This window comes from Panthera pardus, unplaced genomic scaffold (assembly GCF_024362965.1).
Source record: "Panthera pardus isolate Hobbes unplaced genomic scaffold, ASM2436296v1 HiC_scaffold_17, whole genome shotgun sequence".
NCBI classification, from domain to species: Eukaryota; Metazoa; Chordata; class Mammalia; order Carnivora; family Felidae; genus Panthera; species Panthera pardus.
In genome coordinates this window covers 17,130,611-17,154,730 of record NW_026526732.1, presented here as the reverse complement: position 1 = coordinate 17,154,730, position 24,120 = coordinate 17,130,611, and the positions used below count along the sequence as shown (strand labels likewise).

Here is a 24,120-nt window from a genome sequence, read left to right as displayed (position 1 = left end):
CAGGAAATGGAGTAAATTTTGAAATACTAAAATAAAATGGTATAATCAAAAGTACGTTAAAGTTTACTGACTTTAAATAATTGATAATGTACTTAGCTATAAAAAGAAGGAAAAAACACTGGACCGATATTTAAAAATAAACACTAAGCAAACAGATGATCAAGTATAAAAATCTGCATTTTAAAAGGTTTTACCCGCATCATTTCATTCTCTAACTGTTTTTTCCGATGTAGCCGTTGCTGATGAGATTTGAGTACATTTTCTACATGTTGCTCCATAAAGAATTTAAACGCCTGAGGAGAGTAACTTTGAATACGAGATTCCCTTCGCTCTTCATCTTTCTTGTTTTTCCTAACAGTGATGGGTGAAGTTGTAATCTGTTTCTTTTCTTTATCCCCACCATCCATATTTTCGTAACTTTTTTCACTCTCATCTTCCTTGGGCAAGCTGGGCTGATCCTCTTTGCTAGATTTACTGATTGATTCATATGGGGGAACAGATGGGTTTTGGTGTAGCAGATGTTTTGGGTAAGGTGGAGGTGGGCCTTGATAATTTGGAGCCTCAGCAACAGGAGGCATAACAGTCATATTTGAAGTGGTACCCTCAGAAAAAGGACTAGGTTGAACCGTTTGAATTGGCTGGGGTATCCAAGAAGGGTGTGTAGGTGCTAACGCAGTCTGTAGCTCTGGTTTTAATACACGTATACTTTTCACAGGCTGTTGAATAGGAGCTGGTGTAATTGCAGTGACTGTTGTAGCTGAGGGCTGAGAATTAGCAGAATGACTTGTTCTATTTCCTAACGGGTTATTAAAGGAATTTGACCTCACTGGTATGTTAGGTTGCCATGTGGGGATTTCATGCCCACTGCTTGGGGATGACTGGGCTGGAGCGGAAGATGACTGAGGCCACGTTGTTTGCAGTCCAGGTGCATTAATGTTATAAAGTTCCATGTTATGACTGTTTCTGTTTGGTACCATCATAGATTGGGGAATATTTCCATTTGTATATGATGAAGGGGCAGCAGATCCCCCTGTTTGTAAAGCAGAAGAGCTCTGTCCATTAGTTGGGGTCAGAGGATACGGAGGGGGAGGCTGCCGATTCACAGTGCCAGCAGGGACATTTTGGTGTATCATAAAATCAGTTTGACCGCTACCATTCTGAATTCCAGGTCTTCCTGGTGGAAAGTTAAATTTGTTGGAACTCTGCATGATGATAGGTTGTCTGCCAACAGGAACAGAACTAATGCCTCTCTGTCCCTGATTAGGAGGATTCATTGGGGACGTGTTCAGAGGCGGTGGAGGATAGCCCTCCTGCCAGGCTCCAGGTGGAACTGGAGAGATTCGGGAGATTACATATTCCATGTTTCCGGAATAGCGCTTTGTCTGAGAGTTTGGTTCCCACGAGGGAGGAGGTGGAGTTGTACCTCTTGGAGGGGGAGTCTGGCCTCTGGGAGGTGGGGGAGGAGTGACACTCCTTACTTGAGGAGGTGGTGGGGGGTTCACCCTCTGTCCGTTGCTTGGGTGGGCTTGAGCAAATGCTGTTATACCAGATCCTGACAAAGGTCTTCCTACGTCTGTCTGCGAGTTGGGACTTTCGGAACGATAGGCCACGCTTTCTCCTAGTGGTGGGCCATGTCTCTGAGGAACTAAGGATTCTTTGGAACCTTTCCAGCTTTGTTTGCGGTTAACTGGTTGTTGCACACTCCCTATGGTCATAAAACAGAGAAAAAAAAAAGCAGGTTTTTAACATCTTATTTTTAAAAAATTAAGTTTGGAATTCTGACACAGCTAAATGGTAACTCTCTTTCAAGAATTATAAAAATCAAAGTTTAGTACACTAGTATTATTTCACCTTTCAAATTTTACTTATTTTGACTAGGTAATACATTTTCATGGCTAAAAATTCTAGAAGTACAAAAGAATACCCACGTCTGTCCCTTAGCCAACCAGCTTCCTTTCTTGAAGGTAACCATTATCATTAGTAAGATGTTTTAGGGATACACAAGTAAATAGCATACTTCCTACTTCTATTATTATCCCTACTCTTCTTCTTAAAATGTTGAAGATTCTGTATATAAAATGTTTTCTTACTTTAAAAAAGTGTCACCACAGTGTTTCACTGTATGGATATACCCAAATTTATTTAATCAGTTCTCCTACTGAAGAATATTAAGGTTGTTTCTAGTCTTTTGCTATACAAAAAAAAAAAAAAAAAAAAAAAAAGGCATCGAAAAATTTTGTGCAGATATCATTTCATATATATGTTAGGTAGATAAATTATCAGAAGTGGCATTATTGAACCAAAGTTTTGTCCATTTAAAATTTTAATAGATACAACTACTTTTAAATATATTTCTAAGACACCAGGGAGTAACTAGCTGAACACTAAATATAGATTTTACAGAGTTTCTCTTTACTAAAATTTCCAAATAAATGAAATAGGCAAGAAAATATATGATACTCATACCCGGCCCCCAAATGAAGTTTTTAAAATAGTCTGGATACTTGGAAAAGATCTTTAATACATTTAAAAATATATAAAATACATTTGTATAAAATTCAATATATAGAAATAATACATTACAGAAAGATTAAGTATTTCAGTGTAAAGATGAAACCATACAAGCACTAAGAAAAAAACAAGTGAACATCCAGTAATATTGGGAGTACCTCTTTTGTACCTCTTGGGAAGGTCTTCCCAGGTATGACAAGGATAGAGAACATACAGTAAAGACTGACAGATCTAAATACATAAAACATTTAACAACATTCAAAACAAAATAAGAAACATCTACAAATCTGAAAGGTCAATATCATCCTGGGAGAAAATATATTTAATAACACATATGAGAAAAAAAGGTAAATGTTCAGAATGTACAGTTTAGGGGCACCTGGTGGCTCAGTGGGTTAAGCCTCTGGCTCTGGATTTGGGCTCAGGTCATGATCTCACAGTTCATGGGATCAAACCCCACATCAGGTTCCATGCTGACAGCAAGGAGCCTGTTTGCGATTCTCTCTCTCCCTCTCTCTTTTCCCCTCCCCCACTCTCTCTCTTTCTCAAAATAAACATTAAAAAAATGTACAGTGTAACAGTCTATTTCAGCTAGACTGGGCAGCATACTGGGTCTATGACTTGAGGAAAATCATCACTCTGGGCAACCTAGGCAAGTCCTCTGGCCTCCAAGCTCAGTCGCACCTTCCTCAGAGAGTCAGCTGAGGCTAAAGACAACATGTATTCACTCTTCCGGCTTTTACCAGTTAAATCAGAAGTCTCCGCAACCTTCAAGTATACTGCCATCTCTGTCCTGCACCTCCCATAAAGCTCTCTGTGTTCTCCCACTTCCCAAACCCTCCCACTATTGCCCTCCAACAAATGCTCCTATATCATAACCTCTGCCCCAAGCTTTCCCACCACCTCCTTAAAGTTGGTTATCTTCTGCTGACATTACTTTCTTTTTGGTCCTTTGCAATTAACAGGTCTTCTTTAAAAATGAACTGAGCTAAAGATGGGATTCTACCTCTTATTATTCCGTCACACTCTTTGGACGCTCATGCTATCTGGGCGGCCACGTTCATTCCTCTCACTTAACGAACTCCTACTTGTTCATCCTCATTCACCCATAGTTTTGACACCTGGTCTACCCTAAGCCCTGCCATCATTCTGTAACTTCAGCATCCACAAGGACGGACCATCCATCACCCTCACCTCTCAGTTCCTTGGTCTCCTCCCCTCGACTCTACCTCAAGTATCATTCCTAAGATAACATTTCTAATTTTGATATCATCCATATCTGCTGCTTTTTTTAAAATCACTTCTTTGAGGTTTATACTCTTGGACCACAACTCTCCTTTCCTATTTAACTACTACTACAAGCATTCTTCAACCCCATTAAGACCTCCATATTAATCCCTACTTCATTAATCCTCTGCTTTCTTTGTGATACACTTTAGCTATTTTGTTTTTATTATTTTTTTAAGTTTATTTATTTTTGTGCATGTGAGAGTTGAAAGACAGGGCTTTCAACTGTGCAGAGTTGAAGTGGGCTCTGTGCTGACATCAGAGAGCCCTATCCAGGGCTCGAACCTATGAACTGTGAGATCATGACCTGAGCCAAAGTTGGACACTTAACTGAATGAGCCACCCAGGCACCCCCACTTTATCTAATTTAAATCCATGGTCCACTACTTCTTCCTTTCCTCTGTATTCCCTTTTCTCTTCTCATTTCTATTCATTCATTAAATTTTTATTGAGCATCTAATTAATCTAAGTACAGTGGTGAACAAATAATATCCCTGGCCCCATGGAACTTCCATTCTTGGGGGAGAAGACTGACAATGATAACAAACAAATAAATAAACAAGGTAGGGGTGCCTGGGGGGCTGAGTCAGTTAAGCTTCTGACTCTTGGTTTCAGCTCAGGTCATGATCTCACAGTTTTGTGAGTTCAAGCCCCACATCAGGCTCTGAGCTGGCAGTGTCTCCCTCTGCCCCTTCCCCACTCACACTGTCTCTCTCAAAATAAATAAATAAACAAAAAATAAATAAACAAGGTAATATCTGTGTATTGATAAATCCAATGAAGGAACCATAAATGGCGTCAAATGATATCGAGAGTAACAGGACAGAAAGGGATGACATTCAGAACAGAAAAGGCTCCACCAAGCAGATGAATTAAGAGTAGGCAAAAGTCCTAAACTGGGAGCTTGGTATTTTCCAAGAACAAAAAGAAACCCAGTATGACTGGAGAGAAGTAAATGAAGGGAAGTGGGGTACTGGATAAAGCCTGAGAACATCAAGGCCATCAAGAGGTGTCTGGAAGGAATGAAAAGCCACTAAAGGTAGAGGAGGAATATGCTCTGATTAAGAATTTAAATTATAAATTACACTTTTATCAACATTCTGAACTCCCTTTATCGATCTTATTTGTACCTGTTTAGAACTCTACTCACAGATGATTCCAGTTACCCACTTTTTTCTCACACCTGCCAGAAAAGGCGGAGTGAAGTGCAGACTGATTCCACTATAAATTCAACGATCAGCATCATCAAATGGCTTTAGCACCGTCAGGAAATTCTACTGATTCTTTTGGTCTCCACTACAACTCTCCCCTGTTCTGAGTCTCCTCAAATCACCTGTCCCATTCCTCACCCACCACTCCAGACAAATGACCTGATTTTACACTTCAGAGAAAGCTGAAGGCATCAGAAAGGAACTCCTTATCTTCCCTACATCACCTAAGCCTGTTTGTTCTCATTAAAGCAAAGTGGTTGTTTCTCTTCCTCTGTAATATGCTAACAATCTGGGGAGGGGCAGTGAGAGAGGGGGACAGAGGATGTGAAGTGGGCTCTGCACTGACAGCAGCAAGCCTGATGAGGGGTTGAGCTCACCAACTGCAAGATCATGACCTGAGCCGAAGCTGGACAGTCAACCAAATGAGCCACCCAGGTGCCCCGAGAGTTGATACATTGAAATGATTCTAAAATAATACTATTAAGAAATGAGAAAAAAAATGTCTGATTAATCACCTGGTTTCAAGCTGGCATTGAGAGGTCTGGCAGCTGCTGCAGCCATCTGTTCCCGGCGAGGATCTTGGTAACTCATTTTACTAATGAATTCAATTGCTGCCTCTATACTTCTGTTGTTAGTTTTCTGAAGAGCTTGTATAACCATATCCTGGTATGAAGTTTAAAAAAAAAGACACAAAGTTTGAATCTGATAATTAATTAAGAGGCAAAGAGCACTATGAACTCCACCAGAGAAATTCATAATTAGGAATAACAGGGCCCCAAACCGTATGAATGTCCTGTTTGTAAAACTACTACAAACATCCATACAAACTCAAAGTAAAAAAGAAAATAAATCTTCAAATCTTTCACATGTTTAATATTTTCACCTTTATGTAACATATTAAAATTTCTGGGGCAATCACAGCAACATAACTGATTATTTCCCATTCTTAATTTCATCCTTACACAAAGAAGACTGTCAGATTGTTAAAAACGTATCAAACGAAATACTGGAAGCCACTCCTTTGTATCATTAAAGTATTTTAGTAGTCACCTCTGTCACTGTCTTTACTAGTAAAAGAGCTATATAGTTTTTGCTTCTGTCCTTAGGGCTTCCATTTTTAGAGAACCTTATTTACAAGGACATATATCTAGAACAAATGGTAGAAAAAACACTTAGACTGCATATAATTATGTGATGAAGACTTTCGGAAGCTGCATGGTATGATGAAAAAGCAGAGAGTTTGGAACTAAACAAGCGAGTTTGCGTCCCAGCAGCCTCACATTACTGTGCTTTTGTTTTTTATGATTAGAAGCAAAAATACATTGCAGTGATTGCGTGGCCCACTTTAGAACTGTATCAACTTGGGAAAATTATTGAACATTTCAAAGCTCAATTTCTTCATCTGCAATACACTCACAGTGTCGATGGGAGGACTAAATAAGAAAACACGTAGGGTGCCTGGGTAGCTCAGTTGTTGAACATCCAACTTTGGTTCAGGTCATAAACTCACAATTGGTGAGTTCGAGCCCCACATCGGGCTAGCTGCTGTCAGCGCAGAGCCTGCTTTGGATTCTCTACCCCTCCCTTGCTCGTGCTCTTTCTCTCTCAAAGATAACTAAACATTAAAAAAAAAAAAAAAAAAGAAGGGCACCCAGGGGGTGGTTCAGTCAGTTAAAGCATCCGACTTCAGCTCAGGTCATGATCTCACAGTTCGTGGGTTCAAGCCCTACATCAGGCTCTGTGCTGACAGCTCAGAGCCTGGAGCCTGTTTCAGATTCTGTGTCCCCCTCTCTCTCTGCCCACCCCCACTGTGTTCAGTCTCTGTCTTTCAAAAATGAATAAACATTAAAAATATAACATTTATTAAAAAAAAAGAAGAAAACCTGTAAAAGCACATAAGCACAGGGACTGGAGATCAGATATGGGTTGTCCTCCTGCCCTGCTCCTTGCCCTTTGTATGTAAACCTAAATTATACATTAACATGCAGAAAATATATGGACAGGCTTTTTTCAAGAGGGAGGCACATATTTACTTGTCATAGAAGAGCTAGTATTTCAAACAATATTTTAAAGTGAGAAATGGCTTAGTAAGACTAACGGGTGAACAGACTGCTGACAGACAACCCTCCTAATGAAACGACTAGGGTGAGACCAACCAAAAAAAAAAAGGTTGTGGCAGAGACTTGCTGCCTACTCAAGATCCATTTTCCCTTTCTTGGAAAAAGCTACAGATTTTGTTGGAAGAAGTCTTCCTTATAGCTATAGTGGCCAAATGACAATTCTGACAATGAAACAAAAACAAGGATTTGTGGAAGAGTGTTGCTATCCCTGATTTTAGGTACTGGTACTTCCTGTATCCTGTTTTGTAGATAATAGATACGACATCTGTGCTAGAGCATGATGCCACCAACAAGGAAAATTCAAGAAACTCTTAAGAATCCTATGTTCTGACATCTTCAAGAGGCTGAACCAATACTAGCTATATAAACTGAGTCACTATTTTGTTTAAATCATTACTATTTGGATTTTTGTTAAAAGCAACCAAACTCAATCCTTAACTGATACAAAAGTTACAGTGTGATCACATTTTATGCCTATCAGACTTCTGCAATTTTGTAGTGAGACACAAAAGAATTAATAAGTTTCACTTTGTGTACAACTTTAATACAAATCACCCCAAATTAAAAATCAGCAGGGAGTGCTTAACTTCTAGCTAAGCCATACAAAAAAAAATAGATTCAAAATGGATGAAAGACCTAAATGTGAGCCAGGAAACCATAAAAATCTTAGAGAGCACAGGCAGCAACCTCTTTGACCTCTGCTGGAGCGACTTCTTACTGGACACATTGCCATTGCCAGAGGCAAGGGATATAAAAGTCAATATGAACCATAGGGACTTCATCAAGATAAAAGGCTTCTGCACAGCAAAGGAAACAATCAACAAAACTAAAAGGCAGCCCACGGAGAAGGGGAGAAGATATTTACAAATGACGTATCTGATAAAGGGTTAGTATCCACAATCTAGATCAACTCAACACCCAAAAAAACACCAATAATCCAGTGAAGAAATGGACAAAAGACATGAACAGCCACTTTTCCAAAGAAGACATCCAGAGAGCTAACAGAAACATGAAACAATGCTCAATAGCTCATCATCAGGGAAATACAAATCAAAACCACAATGAGATACCACCTCACACCTGTCACAATGGCTAATATTAACAACACAAGAAACAACAGGTGTTGGTAAGGATGTGGAGAAAGAGGAACCCTCTTGCATTGTTAGTGGGAATGCAACTGGGGCAGTCACTCTAGAGAACAGTATGGAAATTCTTAGGGACGTCTGGGTGGCTCAGTCGGTTAAGCGTCGGACTTTGGCTCAGGTCATGATCTTGCAGTCCATAAGTTTGAGCCCCACATTGGGCTGTGTGCTGACAGCTCAAAGCCTGAAGCCTGCTTCAGATTCTGTCTCCCTCTCTCTCTGCCCCTCCCCTGCTCACTCGCTCTCAAAATAAATAAACATTAAAAAGAAAGGAAGAAAAACAGTATGAAAGTTCCTCAAGTTAAAAATAGAATTACCTTATGATCCAGGAATTGCACTACTAGATATTTACACAAAGGATACAAAAATACAGATTCAAAATGCACCCCAATGTTTATAGCAGAATTATCAACAACAGTCAAACTATGGAGAGGGCCCAAATGTCCACCAACTGATGAATGGATAAAGATGTGGTATATGTATACAACAGAATATTACTCAGCCACCAAAAAGAATGAAATCTTGCCATTTGCAAGCACATGGATGGAACTAGAGTATATTATGCCAGGCAAAATAAGTCAGTCAGAGAAAGACGAATACCATATGATTTCACTCATACATGGAATTTTAGAAACAAAACAGATAAACATATGGGAGGGGAGAAAAAAAGAGAGAGAGAAGGAAACAAACCATAAGAGACTCTCCCCCCCACCCCCAATAAGAGACTCTTAAAGACAGAGAACAAACCCGAGGATTGATGGAGGGAGATGGGTGGGGGATAGACTAGATGGGTGATGAAGGTGGGCACTTGTTAGGATGAGCACTGGGTGTTGCATGTAAGTAATGAATCCCTGAATTCTACCCCTGAAACCAACATTGCACTGTATGTTAACTAATTAGAATTTAAATAAAAATTTGCAAAGAAAAATAAATCCACCAACTGATGAATGGATAAAGAAGTTGTGGTTTATATATACAATGGAATACCACTTGGCAATGAGAAAGAATGAAATCTGGCCATTTGTAGCAATGGGGATGGAACTGGAGAGTGTTATGCTAAGTGAAATAAGTCAGGCAGAGAAAGACAGATACCGTATGTTTTCACTCTTATGTGGATCCTGAGAAACTTAACAGAAGACCATGGGGGAGAAGAAGAGGGGAAAAAAAGTTACAGAGAGGGAGGGAGGCAAACCATAAGAGACTCTTAAATACTGAGAACAAACTGAGGGTTGATGGGGGGTGGGGGAGGGGGAAAGTGGGTGATGGGCACTGAGGAGGGCACTTGTTGGGATGAGCACTGGGTGTTGTATGGGACCCAATTTGACAATAAATTATATTTTTAAAAATATAAATAAATACAAGAAAAGAAAGATAAATAAATAAAACTGGTTAGGCCAAATGAACTATATTCATGCTACTCTCCCACAGCAGTGTCATCTCACTTGGTAAGAAAAACTGGCACCCAACATCCTTTTTCAATATTGTGGGAACCATATTCTTGTTAATTACACTAGAATTTTAGCTGGTGATTATTATGCTGGCTTTTACTTTTGAAAAGTTATTGCTATATGTCAAAATATTTTTTACATCTGTTAACAGTATTGACCAAAGTTCCAAAAGTGGAGTGTTAGTACCAGTGTGAAAAAGAGCACTCTCATATCAGTAACTTTGGAATAGAAGTTTCATGTGATAGGAAACATTGTGTCCACATTACTACGGTTTTTTTCATGCTTAGAAGCAAAAATACACCCCACTGATTATAGATTTACGTGCTCCAAGAATGCATCAATCCTGTTTAACATTTATTCCTACAAAGAACTTAATCTCAAAATATTTGAGATTTTTAAAAAAATTTAATTATATGAGAAAGAGTGGGGAAGGGGCTGAGAGAGAGGGAGACAGGGCATCCGAAGCAGGCTCTGTGCTGACAGCAGACTTGAACTCACAAACCGTGAGATCTTGACCTGAGCCGGTCGGACCCTTACTGACTGAGCCACTCAGGCGCCCCTGAGGTTTTAATCTTAAAGACCACTAGAAACATACTCTCAAAAAATTGCAACAGCTTTGAACCTGGTGTAAAGGAACAGATAGGATTTATGAAATGATAAAATAGTGAGGTGAAAACTGGACAAAAATTTTAAAGCACCAAGTTAGAAACTTAAATTCTTCAATATAAAGAGAAGCTATCAGAATGAGTGATTCAAGGAGGCAGCAGAAAAAATTTGCCATACCATATTCTCTATATCACCATGGAGATAAATACTACTCTAACTTCATTATTTGGACAAATGAGGATTGACAAATGCCTAAATGCTTTTAGTAAAACAACTTTGCTTAAGGGATTATTAATGTCAATAAGGTGACAATTTTGAAGCGTATGGTGGTAATAAAGCTAACATATCTTTGTTAATGTAAAGTAATGATTGTTATTATTGCCAACAGATAAAGAATAGGCTATTGACCTAAATGAAGTTAAGTCAAAGAAAGACTTAATACCATGATTTCACTTATATATGGAATCTAAGAAACAAATGAATAAAGACAAAAAAAAACCAGACTCTTAAATACAGAGAATTGGTGGTTGCTGGAGAGGAGGTGAGTAAGGGGATGAGCAAAATAGATAAAGAGGTACAAGAGGTACACACTTCCAGTTATAAAATAAGTAAATCATGAAGAGGAAAAGTACAGCATAGGAATATACTCAATAATATTCTAATAACATCGTATGAAGACAGATGGTGACTACACTTACCACAGTACCCAATGCATAATGTATAGAATTGTCAAATCAACATGTTACGTACTTGAAACTAATAACACTATATGCCAATTACACTAAAAAAAAAAACAGAGCATTAACTAATGCTTTAGATTTCTGAAAACAGTTTACATTACAGAAAGAATTTTTAAGTTCCTTAAAGGAATAGACCATGTTCGATATGACTCATTCTGCTGACTGAATAGTTCACACACAATAAGAAATACATAGCTACTAAGGTGACTTCTCTGACATAACTCATTACTACTTAGGAGTCTTTATAGCCATGTGACTTTCTAAATGCTCTTTTCCTAGCAATATATAAAAGGAAAGAATAAGGTCAACGAGTGCCTTCTGGCTAAGGGATTAGGGAAAAAGTACTCTGGAGAAACTCCATGTGAGCCATTTCCTTAATTCTCCAACTACTAACCAGGAAAAGATCACAGGTCCTCTCCTCCTCTCTCTCTATATATTTTCAGGTACAAATTTAGTATTTTTAGAACCCGTAAGCATAAAAATGATAGTAAATAATATTAATCAAATGGATGAACAGAGTAGGCCAGAAAGATTCATCTTTTTTCTCCATGGTTTAAGTGGAATCTCCCTTTTAAAATTCTTTACTACAATGCATACTTAAGTTCTGAACATTAGAGATATCTGAAAATGTTACCAATATTAACAATAGAAAGAATTTTAAAGGTAATTATCTTTATGTAGTGGAGCTAAAAATAATTTTTGTTTCTTCTTTACATTTTTAAATTTTTGACAGGAATAGGTACTTTTATAATCAGTAAAAAAAGTTACTGTAACTTTAAGGAAAACATAATACTTGCTCATTCACATTTACATTTTCCATGGGCAATTTGTATCCAAAATGATTTCTGCCACCTAAAATATTCACAGAAAGTATGTAATCATGCAAAATAAATTTTGTTAATAACCGAAACAAAATATATATGTATATGTATGTATGTGAGCATATATATATGTATATATATATGCTATGAAAAACTTTCAATATGAATTCTAAAGGTAAATATTAAAGACTTGGCCTAATTTACATGAACTGAAATTTCATTAAAGTAAAACTTAGAAGAGAACTCAGTGATTCATTAAAAAGGAATAGCATCCCAATCACAGGGGTCCCAGAAGATGAAGAGAGAAAAAGGGGTAGAAGGTTTATGTGAGCAAATCACAGCAGAAAACTTTCCTAACCTGGGGAAAGAGACAGACATCAAAATCTAGGAAGCACAGAGAACTCCCATTAGATTCAATAAAAACTGACCATCAACAAGACATATCGTAGTCAAATTCACAAAACAGACAGACAAGTAAAGAATCATGAAAGTGGCAAGGGAAAAAAAGTCCTTAACCTACAGGGGAAGACAGATCAGGTTCACAGCAGACCTATCCACAGAAAGGAGTGGCAGGATATATTGTGCTGAATTAGAAAAATATGCAGCCAAGAATTCTTTATCCAGCAAGGCTATCATTCAAAATAGAAGGAGAGAGGGGCGCCTGGGTGGCTCAGTCGGTTAGGCCTTCGACTTCGGCTCAGGTCATGATCTCACGGTCTGTGAGTTCGAGCCCCGCGTCGGGCTCTGTGCTGACCACTCAGAGCCTGGAGCCTGTTTCGGATTCTGTGTCTCCCTCTCTCTCTGACCCTCTTTCATTCATGCTCTGTCTCTGTCTCAGAAATAAATAAATGTTAAAAAAAAATTAAAAAACAAAAACAAAATAGAAGGAGAGATAAAGAGTTTCCCAGACAAACAAAAACTAAAGGAGTTCCTGACCACCAAACCAGCCCTGCAAGAAATTTTAAGGGGGGACTCCCTGAGGGGAGAAAAGATGAAACAAAACAAAACCAAAGCAACAAAGACTAGAAAGGACCAGAGAACATCACCAGAAACTCCCAACTATATAGGCAACACAATGGCAATAAATGCGTATCTTTCAGTAGTCACTCTAAATGTCAATGGACTAAATGCTCCAATCAAAAGACATAGGGCAACAGAATGGAGGAGAAAACAAGATCCATCTATATGCTATTTACAAGAGACCCATTTTAGACCTAAAGACACCATCAGATTGAAAGTAAAGGGATAGAGAACCATCTATCATGCTAATGGTCGCCAAAAGAAAGCCAGAGCAGCCATACTTCTATGAGACAATCTAGATTTTAAAATAAATTCTGTGGGGCGCCTGGCTGGCTCAGTCGGTTGAGCGTCTGACTTCGGTTCAGGTCATGATCTCATGGTTTGTGAGTTCAAGCCCCACGTCAGGCTTTGTGCTGACAGCTCAGAGCCTGGGGCCTGCTTCGGATTCTGTGTCTCCCTCTCTCTCTGCTCCTCCCACGCTCACACTCTGTCTCTCTCACCTTCAAAAATAAATAAACATTAAAAACAAAATTAAAAAAAATAAAAAAATAAAATAAAGACTGTAACAAGAGATGAAGGGTATTTTATCATAATTAAGGGGTCTATCCCCCAAGATGACCTAGCAATTGTAAACATTTATGTCCCCAACTGGAAGCACACAAATACATAAATCAATTAATCACAAACATAAAGAAACTCATTGACAATAATACCGTAACAGTAGGGAACTTCAACATCCCACTTACAGTGGACAAGATCATCTAAGCAGAACATCGAGAAGGAAACAACGACTTTGAAGGACACACTGGACCGGATGGTCTTAACAGATATATTCAGAACATTTCATCCTAAAGCAGTAGAATACACATTCTTCTCAAGTGCACATGGATCATTATCCAGATTAGATCACATACTGGGACACAAATCAGCCCTCAACTAGTACAAAAAGATCGATATCATACCGTGCATATTTTCAATGTTTATTTATTACTGAGATAGAGACAGAGCATGAGTGGGGGAGGGGCAGAGAGAGAGAGCGGGGGGGGGGGGGGGGGGCACAGAACCTGAAGCAGGCTCCAGGCTCTGAGCTGTCAGCACACAGCCCAACGCAGGGCTCGAACTCACAGACCGGGAGATCATGACCTGAGCTGAAGCCAGACGCTCAACCGACTGAGCCACCCAGGCGCCCCAAGTGTTCATACTGTGCATATTTTCAGACCACAATGCTATGAAACTCGAAATCAACTACAAGAAAAAATTTGGAAAGACAACAAATACTTGGAGACTAAAGAACATCCTACTGAAGAATGGATGGGTTAACCAAGAAGTTAAAGAGGAAATAAAAAGTATATGGAAGCCAATGAAAATGATAATACCACAGCCCAAAGCTCTGAGACACAGCAAAGGTGGTCACAAGAGGGAAGTATATAGCAATCCAACCCTTCCTAAATAAGAAGAAAGGTCTCAGATACACAACCTAACCTTATACCTTAAAGAGCTAGAAAAAGAACAGCAAATAAAACCCCAAACCAGCAGAAGACGGGAAATAGTAAAGATTAGAGCAGAAATCAATGCTGTCTAAATCAAAAAAATAGAACAAATCAATGAAACAGGAGCTGGTTCTTTAAAAGAATTAACAAAATTGATAACCCCCCCAGCCAGTTTGATCAAAAAGAAAAAGGAAAGGACCCAAATAAATAAAATCAAGAATAAAAGAGGAGAGATCACAACCAACACTGCAGAAATACAAACAATAGTAAGAGAATATTATGAGCAAGTATATGCCAATAAAATGGGCAATCTGGAAGAAATGGACAAATTCCTAGAAACATATAAACTACCAAAACCGAAACAGGAAGAAATAGAAAATTTGAACAGACCCATAACCCATTAAGAAATAGAATTAGTAATCAAAAATTTCCCAAAAAACAAGAATTCAAAGTCAGATGGCTTTCCAGGGGAATCCTACCAAACATTTAAAGAAGAGTTTAACACCTATTCTCTTAAGCTGTTCCAAAAAATAGAAATGGAAGGAAAACTTCCAAACTCTTTCTATGAAGCTAGCATTACCTTGATTCCAAAACCAGGCGAAGACCCACTAAAGAGGAGAAAGAACTACACACCAATTTCCCTGATGAACATGTATGCAAAATCCTTGACAAGATACTAGCTAATGGGATCCAACAATACATTAAAAAAATTATTCACCACAACCAAGTGGGATATATACCTGGGATGCAGGGCTGGTTCAATATCCACAAAACAATCAATGTGATATATCACATCACTAAAAGAAAGGACAAGAACCACATGATCCTCTCAACAGATGCAGAGAAACCATCTGACAAAATACAGCATCCTTTCTTGATAAAAACCCTCAAGAAAGTAGGGATGGAAGGATCATACCTCGAGATCATAAAAGCCATATATGAAAGACCCACCATTAATATCATCCTTAATGGGGAAAAAATGAGAGCTTTCCCCCTAAGATCAGGAACACGACAGGGACGTCCACTCTTGCAACTGTTATTCAACATAGTATTGGGAAGTGCTCACCTCAGCAATCAGACAACAAAAAGAAATAAAAGGCATCCAAATAGGCAAAAAGGAAGTCAAACTTTCACTCTTCACAGACGACATGATACTCTATATGGGAAACCCAAAAGATTCCACCAAAAAACTGCTAGAACTGATCCATGAATTCAGCAAAGTCACAGAATATAAAATCAACGTACAGAAATTGGTTGCATTTCTATACACCAATAATGAAGAAGCAGAAAGAGAAATCAAGGAATCGATCCCTTTACAATTGCACCAAAAACTATAAAATTTCTACGGATAAACCTAACCAACGGGGTGAAAAATCTATACATTGAAAACTATAGAAAGCTTATGAAAGAAACTGAAGACACACACAAAAAAAGAAAAATATTCCATGCTCCTGGATAGGAAGAACAAATATTATTAAAATATCAACATTTACCCAAAGCAATCTGTATATTCGATGCTATCCCTATCAAAGTAACACCAGCATTCTTCACAGAGCCAGAACAAACAATCCAAAAATTTGTATGGAACCACAAAAGACCCTGAATACCCAAAGCAATCCTGAAAAAGAAAACCAAAGCTGCAGGCATCACAATCCCGGACTTCAAGACGTATTACAAAGCTGTAATCATCAAGACAGTATGGTACTGGCACAAAAACAGACACTTAGATCAATGGCACAGAATAGAGAACCCAGAAATGGACCCACAAACGTATGGCCAACTAATCTTTGACAAAGCAAGAAAGAATATTCAATGGAATAAAGACAGTCTCTTCAGCAAGTGGTGATGGGAAAATTGGACAGCGACCTGCAGAAAAACGAACCTGGACCACTTTCTTACACCATACACAAAAATAAACTCAAAATGGATGAAAGACCTAAATGTAAGACAGGAAGCCATCAAAATCCTAGAGTAGAAAGCAGGCAAAAACCTTTCTGACATCAGCTGTAGCAACTTCTTAACACGTCTCCAGAGGCAAGGGAAACAAAAGCAAAAATGAACTATTGGGACCTCATCAAGATAAAAAGTTTCTGCACAGCAAAGGAAACAATCAACAAAAGTAAAAGGCAACAGATGCAATGGGAAAGGTATTTGCAAATGACGTATCAGATAAAGGGTTAGTATCCAAAATCTATAAAGAACTTATGAAACTCAACACCGAAAAAAACAAATAATCTCGTGAAGAAATGGGCAAGAGACATGAATAGACACTTTTCCAAAGAAACCATCCAGATGGCTAACAGAAACATAAAAAAAATGCTCAACATCACTCATCATCAGGGAAATACAAATCAAAACCACAATGAGATACAACCTCACACCAGTCAGAATGGCTAAAATTGACAACACACAATTCTGGGGCGCCTGGGTGGCTCAGTTGGTTGAGCTTCCGACTTTGACTCAGGTCATGATCCCATGGTTTGTGAGTTCGAGCCCCATGTTGGTCTCTGTGCTGACAGCTCAGAGCCTGGAGCCTGCTTCCCATTCTGTGTCTCCCTCTCTCTCTGACCCTCCCCCCGTTCATGCTCTCTGTCTCAAAAATAAAAAAACATTAAAAAAAATAAAAAAAAACAAAAACAAAAAAACACAAGAGGGGCACCTGGGTGGCTCAAGTTGGTTAAGCATCCAACTTCGACTCAGGTCATGATCTCACAGTCCATAGGTTGGAGTTTCCTGTCGGGCTCTGTGCTGACAGCTCAGAGCCTGGAGCCTGCTTTGGATTCTGTGTCTGTCTGTCTGTCTGTCTGTCTGTCTGTCTCTCTCTCTCTGCCCCTCCCCCACTCACACTCTGTCTCTCTCAAAAATAAATAAACATTAAAAACTTTTTTAGAAATAATAATATAAAATAAATTAACAACACAAGAAACACCAGATGTTGGCAAGGATGCAGAGGAAGAGGATCTCTTTTACACTGCTGGTGGGAATGCAAAGTGGTGCAGCCACTCTGGAAAACAGTATGAATATTCCTCAAAAAGCTAAAAATAGAACTACCCTATGACCCAGCAATTGCACTAGTATTTATCCAAGGGATACAAGTGTGCTGTTTTGAAAGCGCACATGCACCCCAATGTTTATAGCAGCACCATCGACAATAGCCAAAGTATGGAAAGAGCCCAAATGTCCATCAACAGATGAGTGGAGGGAGAAGATGTGGCACGTATATATACAATGGAGCATTACTCGGCAATCAAAAAGAACGGAATCTTGCCATTTGCAACAACGTGGATAGAACTAGAGGGTATTACGCCAAGTGAAATTAGTCAGAGAAAGACAAGTATCGTATGACTTCATTCATATGTGGAATTTAAGATACAAAACAGATGAACATAAGGGAAGGGAAATCAAAAATAATATAAAAACAGGGAGGGGGACAAAACATAAGAGACTCTTAAATATAAATATCAAACTGAGGGTTGCTGGAGGGGTTGAGGGTGGAGGCATGACTGAATGGGTAAGGGGCATTGAGGGAGACACTTGTTGGGATGAGCACTGGGTATTATACATAGGGGATGAAACACTGGAATCTACTCCGGAAATCATTATTGCACTATATGCTAACTAACTTGGATGTAAATTAAAAAATAAAAAATGAAATAGAACAAAACAAAATAAAACTTCTAAATTCCAGCAGATTGAGCAACATGTAAATTTTTAGTTTTGTGAATGTGGGCCTGAATGTGATGTGAACGTCGCTGCTTAATGAAACCCTGATTATACTTCTTTCTCTGTAGTATAAACTTTAACTTCAAATGTTTCGAGCTGTCATTTCTACACAGCTCCCCAAAGCTCCTACTGCAGGCAGAGAAGTCCCTACCTACTCTGTCTTCCCCTGTGGCTTTCTTCAACAGCACTTACATTCTGACTTCATGACTTGACCTTTTAAGTCCCAGAAACCACAGAGAAAACTAAAGAAATAGTTATTTGATTTTGTTTTACTAATTAATGGAATTGTAAACAACATTCTTTGCTGACAGAGTATACAAATTCGTATACATAGTTAAATTGTCTCAAAGGAATTATTTTGCCAGAAGATCACCTAAAAAGTGTTAGGTAGTAGTGTAAGATAAGAAAAATTCCTTCTTTTCTTTTTAAAAATTCCTACCTCATCAAATCCAGCAGCTTGCAAATCTTGAAGCATTTGTGGATTAACTTCTGAAGTACTCCGACTTGTTTCATTTGCAAACGGTTGTAGAGAGTTTCGAATTTCCAGTAAGGCTTTATGATGGGTCCCGAATTTGGGTGGATTTCTAACTTGTCGAGGATCTTCAGTTGACATTTTACTTATGTTATGCTCAGCTTTAGCAGCATCTGATGGTTTGGATAAATTCCTAAGGGATTCTCGAATTTCTTGCAACATTTGCCGGCTACTGCCAGAGTAGTTACTGGCAGGAAAGGTCTTAGGCCTCATTTGTCTATATCCTTCTGGCTTTTCACTCCTCTTCATGAAAACATCTATATTTATAACCCACACAAAGGACTTCTTTAAGAGCTACTTGATAGATTCAGAGCTTTCTCTTGAGCAAAACTGAAAAAGATCCTTAGCAGAAGTCGCCAGGAATGATGAAATTCTTCACAATCGGAATAATTAACCCTATAAAAGAAAAATAAATAAAAAGTATAAAATGATTAATAAAGCAGTACCATGTATTTGGGGGGAAAACACTGATTTAGTAGTTAGAGACCTGTGTTATAATTCTGGCTCCATTAAGGATGGATGCAACAAGTTAGTTAACCTTTGTGCCAATTTCTTAATCCATAAAATCACCTCAAGTACTGGTTGTGGTGATAAAATGTAATTTTAAGAGTGCTTAGCTGGGGTGCCTGGCTGGCTCGGTTGGAAGAGCATGTGATTGTTGATCTCAGGGTCACTGAATTTGAGCCCCATGTTTGGTGTAGAGAGTACTTAAATAAATTAAAAACTTAAAAAAAAAAGTGTGCTTAGTAAGCATATAAAGTATACACAAATGGGGCATCTCGGTGGCTCAGTCAATTAAGTGGCCACCTTCAGCTCATGATCTCATGATTCACGAGTTCGAGCCCCACATTGGGCTCTATGCTGATAGCTCAGAGCCTGGAGCCTGCTTTTTGGATTCTGTATCTCCCTCTCTCACTGCCCCTCCCCCGCTCATGCTCTGCCTCAGTCTCTCTCTCTCAAAAATCAACATTAAAAAAAAGTATATACAGATATAAGGGATTACTAAGAGAATGATACAATGGACAACCTCTCATCAACTTCACCTTGCAGCTATGATTCTAGATTTTACAAATTAGACTTCAAGTATAAGATTTCTTTAGAAGAAAGGGTACTATTGTTGCTTTAAAAAAGTTTTTAAGCCAGTAGTCCAAAAGATACCTTTACACTTCAAAAACAGATACTTAGGTGTATTTCCCAAACTGTGGACTGGGACTCTAGAGACAGTAAGATTATTAGCGATAGGATGGGGGAAAGGACCTCCATGGACAATTTGTCTTATTCCTCACTTAAGGATGAATGTCTTCTAAAACACACTGGAAGAACAGTCATCTAAAGTCTACTTAAATGTCCTCACTGACAGGAAAATCACCAATGCAAGAAAGCCATTCCACTTGTGACCTGCATCAAGTGTTAGAGATATTTTCTTTTGTGGAACATCGTGAAATCCCGCTCAGTGCATACTAGAGCCTGTAACGGGCTGGTGGTGCTAAACACCTCTGCCTACATCCTTACTTAACCATCATCCTAACTCCCTGTGAAGCAGGTTTACCATCTTTACTTTGTGTATGAGGACACTGAGGTTCAGAGAGTTTGGCTAAAACGGTTTGTAAGTGGTACCACTGGGATGTGAAACATTGCTGATTATCATATATTAGGAGCCTATTTCTATTCTTATGTATTTTTAAGTAATCTCTACACACAAAATGGGGCTCAAATTTACAATCCCAAGATCAAGAGTCACATGCTACACCAAGCCAGCTGAGTACCCCATTTCCATTCTTACAAATGTAATCACCATTCACGTTACACAAAAAGCTCTACGGACAGATACAGACACATCCTTCTAGTCATTTAGGGCTCAACCCTATGTCACCTTTTCACCCACCCTTTCTCTGGTAACCTAATTGTCCTATTTTCTTAGTAGTATTCATTACTATCTAAAATTATTTTACTTGTTTAGTTGTTAATTGTTTATCTCCTGAGAACGGAAGACCTTATTTGCCTCATAACCAGTCTGTTCACCACTGATATCAGAGCCTGCCTGACACACAGCGAGTGACATACAATGAATGTATACATTGACAAATGAGAAATAAACGTGTGTCTTCTAAACATCCCCAATTCCTTTAAATGTTCTCTAATTCTAGCCATGTTCTTCTGGATATACTCTAGCTTGTCAAAATCCCAGAGGTGAGAAGAGTAACGGAAAAACAAAAAAATTATTCAAGCACCCGTTCTGTTAATTTTGGCAACGTGAACTCATGCATTTACTTCTCTCAAAAACTGTCTCCTGAGGCATAAAACGGTTGGAGTAACATGGTTTAAGTTAAGGCTTGAATAAGGATTAGGAAAAATGCAATACAGCTAAAGGAACACAAGTGTTCGAGGATGAAGTGTGTTCCTTGCAACAGCACCTGTAACGGCAAAACATGCTATCAGTCCCGATGCTCATCAGCACCTGCTGGAGCAAGTCACAGCACATCGATACGTGACGGGGTACCTGGTAAAAAGAATGAAGCAATTCTGCCTAAATGTACTGACAAGAACAGCCACCCGTAATATATTCTTAAGCAAAAAGGGCAAGTTTCAAGACCATAGATAAAACAAAGCCATTTTAAAATTAGATTATGGGGGTGCCTGGGCGGCTTGATCGATTAAGCTTCTGACTTTAGCTCCGGTCATGATCTCATGGTTTATGAGTTGGAGCCCTGCATTGGGCTCTGCACCGACAGTGTGGAGTCTGCTTCAGATTCTCTGTCTCCCTCTCTCCCCGCACTCCCTCTCCCAAAAATAAATAAATACACATTAAAAAAATCAACTTTAGGGGCACCTCGGTGGCTCAGTCGGTTAAGTGTCAGACTTCGACTCAGGTCATGATCTCACAGTCCGTGGGTTCAAGCCCCATGTCGGGCTCTGTGCTGACAACTCAGAGCTGCAGTCTGCTTTGGATTCTGATTCTGTGTCTTCTGCTCTCTCTGCCTTTTCCCCACTCGTGCTCGCTCGCTCTCGCTCTCTCTCTCAAAAATAAATAAGCGTTAAAAAATAAAAATAAAATAAAATCAAAAAATAAGACGATGATAGTTGTATTGCTCTGTAAATATACAACCACTGAATTGTATACTTTAAATGAGTAAATTTTATGGTATATAAATTATATCTTAGAGCTGTTAAACACTTTATTTTTAAAAATTCCACTTATGTATATTCATTATATATGCCCATGCACGAATGTTTGCAGCAGGCCTGAAAAAGGATGAAGTCCTGAAGTAGACCATCAAAGCACAGTTTCCTGATGACTTCAGCTCAACAATCAGTACTTTTGTGATACAGTTCTTAATTAGTTATGATCGATCCAATTCTACTTGACAAGCAGCCCACATTTCTCCATTTTGTAAAAACAAAAACTGTCATTTTGTTGCTGAAAATTACACATATTCTGTCTACAACAGAACCCAATCTACTGATAATTACTTCATAAATGAAAGACTGACACATCTTGTGCTCTTATGAAGAAAGCTGGTCCCTAATGTGTATTTTTCCTAAGCATTCCCAAAATATTAATAGCTTACTAATGAAATTTTTCTAGGTTTCACATTTAGCTCACGAGTCTAAAATCTGCGGAATTCCCCTTTTCGCCCTTTCTGAAAGTGAAGGTATTTTCCACTCCCAGTTCCGGAACCCATCATTTCTCCGCAATCAAGGATTAACAATGGCAGTTGTGCAGGGGCGCCTGGGTGGCTCAGTCAGTTAAGCGTCTGACTTCGGCTCAGGTCGTGATCTCACGGATTGTGAGTTCAAGCCCCACATTGGGGTCTGTGCTGACAGCTCCAGAGCCTGGAGCCTGCTTCAGATTCTGTGTCTCCCTCTCTGTTCCTCTCCCGCTTGCGTGCTCTCTCTCTCTCTCAAAAATAAATAAAGATTTTTTAAAACTTCAAAAAAAACCAATAGCAGTTGTGCAATGTCATGTGTCACTTCGCTCAATAATTGGGTTACATTTCATTCATAGCATCTAAGCATTCCTTTAATACCTCACTTATTTTGGGTTTCAACTCTTTCCAAAATCATTCTCCTTGATAAAGAAAAAAAAAACAAAAACAAAAAACAAAAAACCCAAAAAACAAAAACAACCATAATTTGCTCCTGTCAATATACAGTATTTGCTTCCATTGCTAACACAAAACTTGGTAAACGATAGCAGCCGTGCAAAAATACCTGTTGAGCTAATAAACACCAGTGACTTATCCTTTCCTTTTACTCTTAAAAATCTATAATCAGTTTTTTTTAATTATACAAAGATGCATCCTTACTGAAAAATATAAATATTATAGAATTATGTAAAGTAGAAGTCCCTCATAACTCACCTCCCTCAATATAAGAATCACTATAGTAGGCTGAATAATGGCATCCTAAAAGATATCTAGTTCCTAATCCCTAGAATCTTTAAATGTTATCTTATTTGGAAAAAGGGACTTTGCAGATGTCATTAAGGATTTTGAGATGGGAAGATTATTATAGATTATTCAGGTAAGCAGTATGCACAATTATAAGTGTTCTGAAAGGGAAGGGGAGATCTGATACAAACAGAAGGGGAAGAGGTAATGTGACCATGGGGACAGAGGTGGATTGGTGTGGCCAGAAGCCAAGGAATGTTGGCAGCCAAAGTGGCAAGGAACAGCTTTTCTCCTAGAGCCTCTGGAAGGAGAACAGCCTTGTCAACACCTTGATTTTGGGCCAGTGATACTGATTTTGGATTTCTAGCCTCTAGAACTGTGAGAGAATAAATGTGTGTGTGTGTGTTTTTAAGCCATCAACGTTGTAGTAATTTGCTATAAGCCTCAGGAAACTAATACAACCACTATTAATACTACATGGGGCTAAAAGATACATGAAAAGATGTTCAACATCATTCATAATCAGGGAAATGCAAATCAAAACCACAGTAAGATATCAAGTCATACCTGTCAGAATGGCTAAAATCAAAAGACAAGAAATAACAAATATTGATGAGGATGTTGGAAAAGAGGAGTCCTTGTGCATGCTGGTGAGAATGTAAATTGGTGCAGCCACAGTGGAAAACAATATGGAATGCAAATAGCATATAATCCAGTAATTTCATTACTGAGTATTTACCCAAAGAAAATGAAAACGCTAACTCAAAAAGATATATGTACCCCTATGTTTATTGCATTATTTATAGTAGCCAAGATATGGAAACAACCTAGATGTCCAATGACAGATGAATGGATAAGGACGATGTAGTCTATATACACAATGTAATATTACTCAGCCATTAAAAAAAAAAAAAAAAATGAGAACTTGCCATCTGTGACAACATGGATGGACCTGAAGAGTATTATGCTAAGTGAAATAAGTCAGAGAGAGACAATATGTAGAATCTGAAAAAAACAAGTGAACAAAACCCCCCAAAACCCTCATAAATACAGAGAGCAAACTGACAGTTGTCAGAGG

The 24,120-nt window shown here is 38.6% G+C and overlaps 1 protein-coding gene across 3 annotated transcripts in view; it reads right to left on the bottom strand.

Moving 5' to 3' along the window:
• Nucleotides 1-24,120, bottom strand: part of LATS1 (large tumor suppressor kinase 1) — a 52,934-nt gene that overhangs the window by 13,448 nt on the left and 15,366 nt on the right. For all 3 annotated transcript variants that reach the window (XR_008422851.1, XR_002074033.2, XM_019425012.2), the window contains exons 2-4: nt 18,559-19,047; nt 5,525-5,672; nt 195-1,705 (exon numbers count right to left, since the gene is read on the bottom strand). Coding sequence is in view for 1 of the 3 variants with exons in the window: in XM_019425012.2 (XP_019280557.1) it covers nt 195-1,705; nt 5,525-5,672; nt 18,559-18,900 (2,001 nt within the window). In the remaining 2 variants the exon portion in view is untranslated. The remainder of the gene's footprint in view (nt 1-194; nt 1,706-5,524; nt 5,673-18,558; nt 19,048-24,120) is intronic.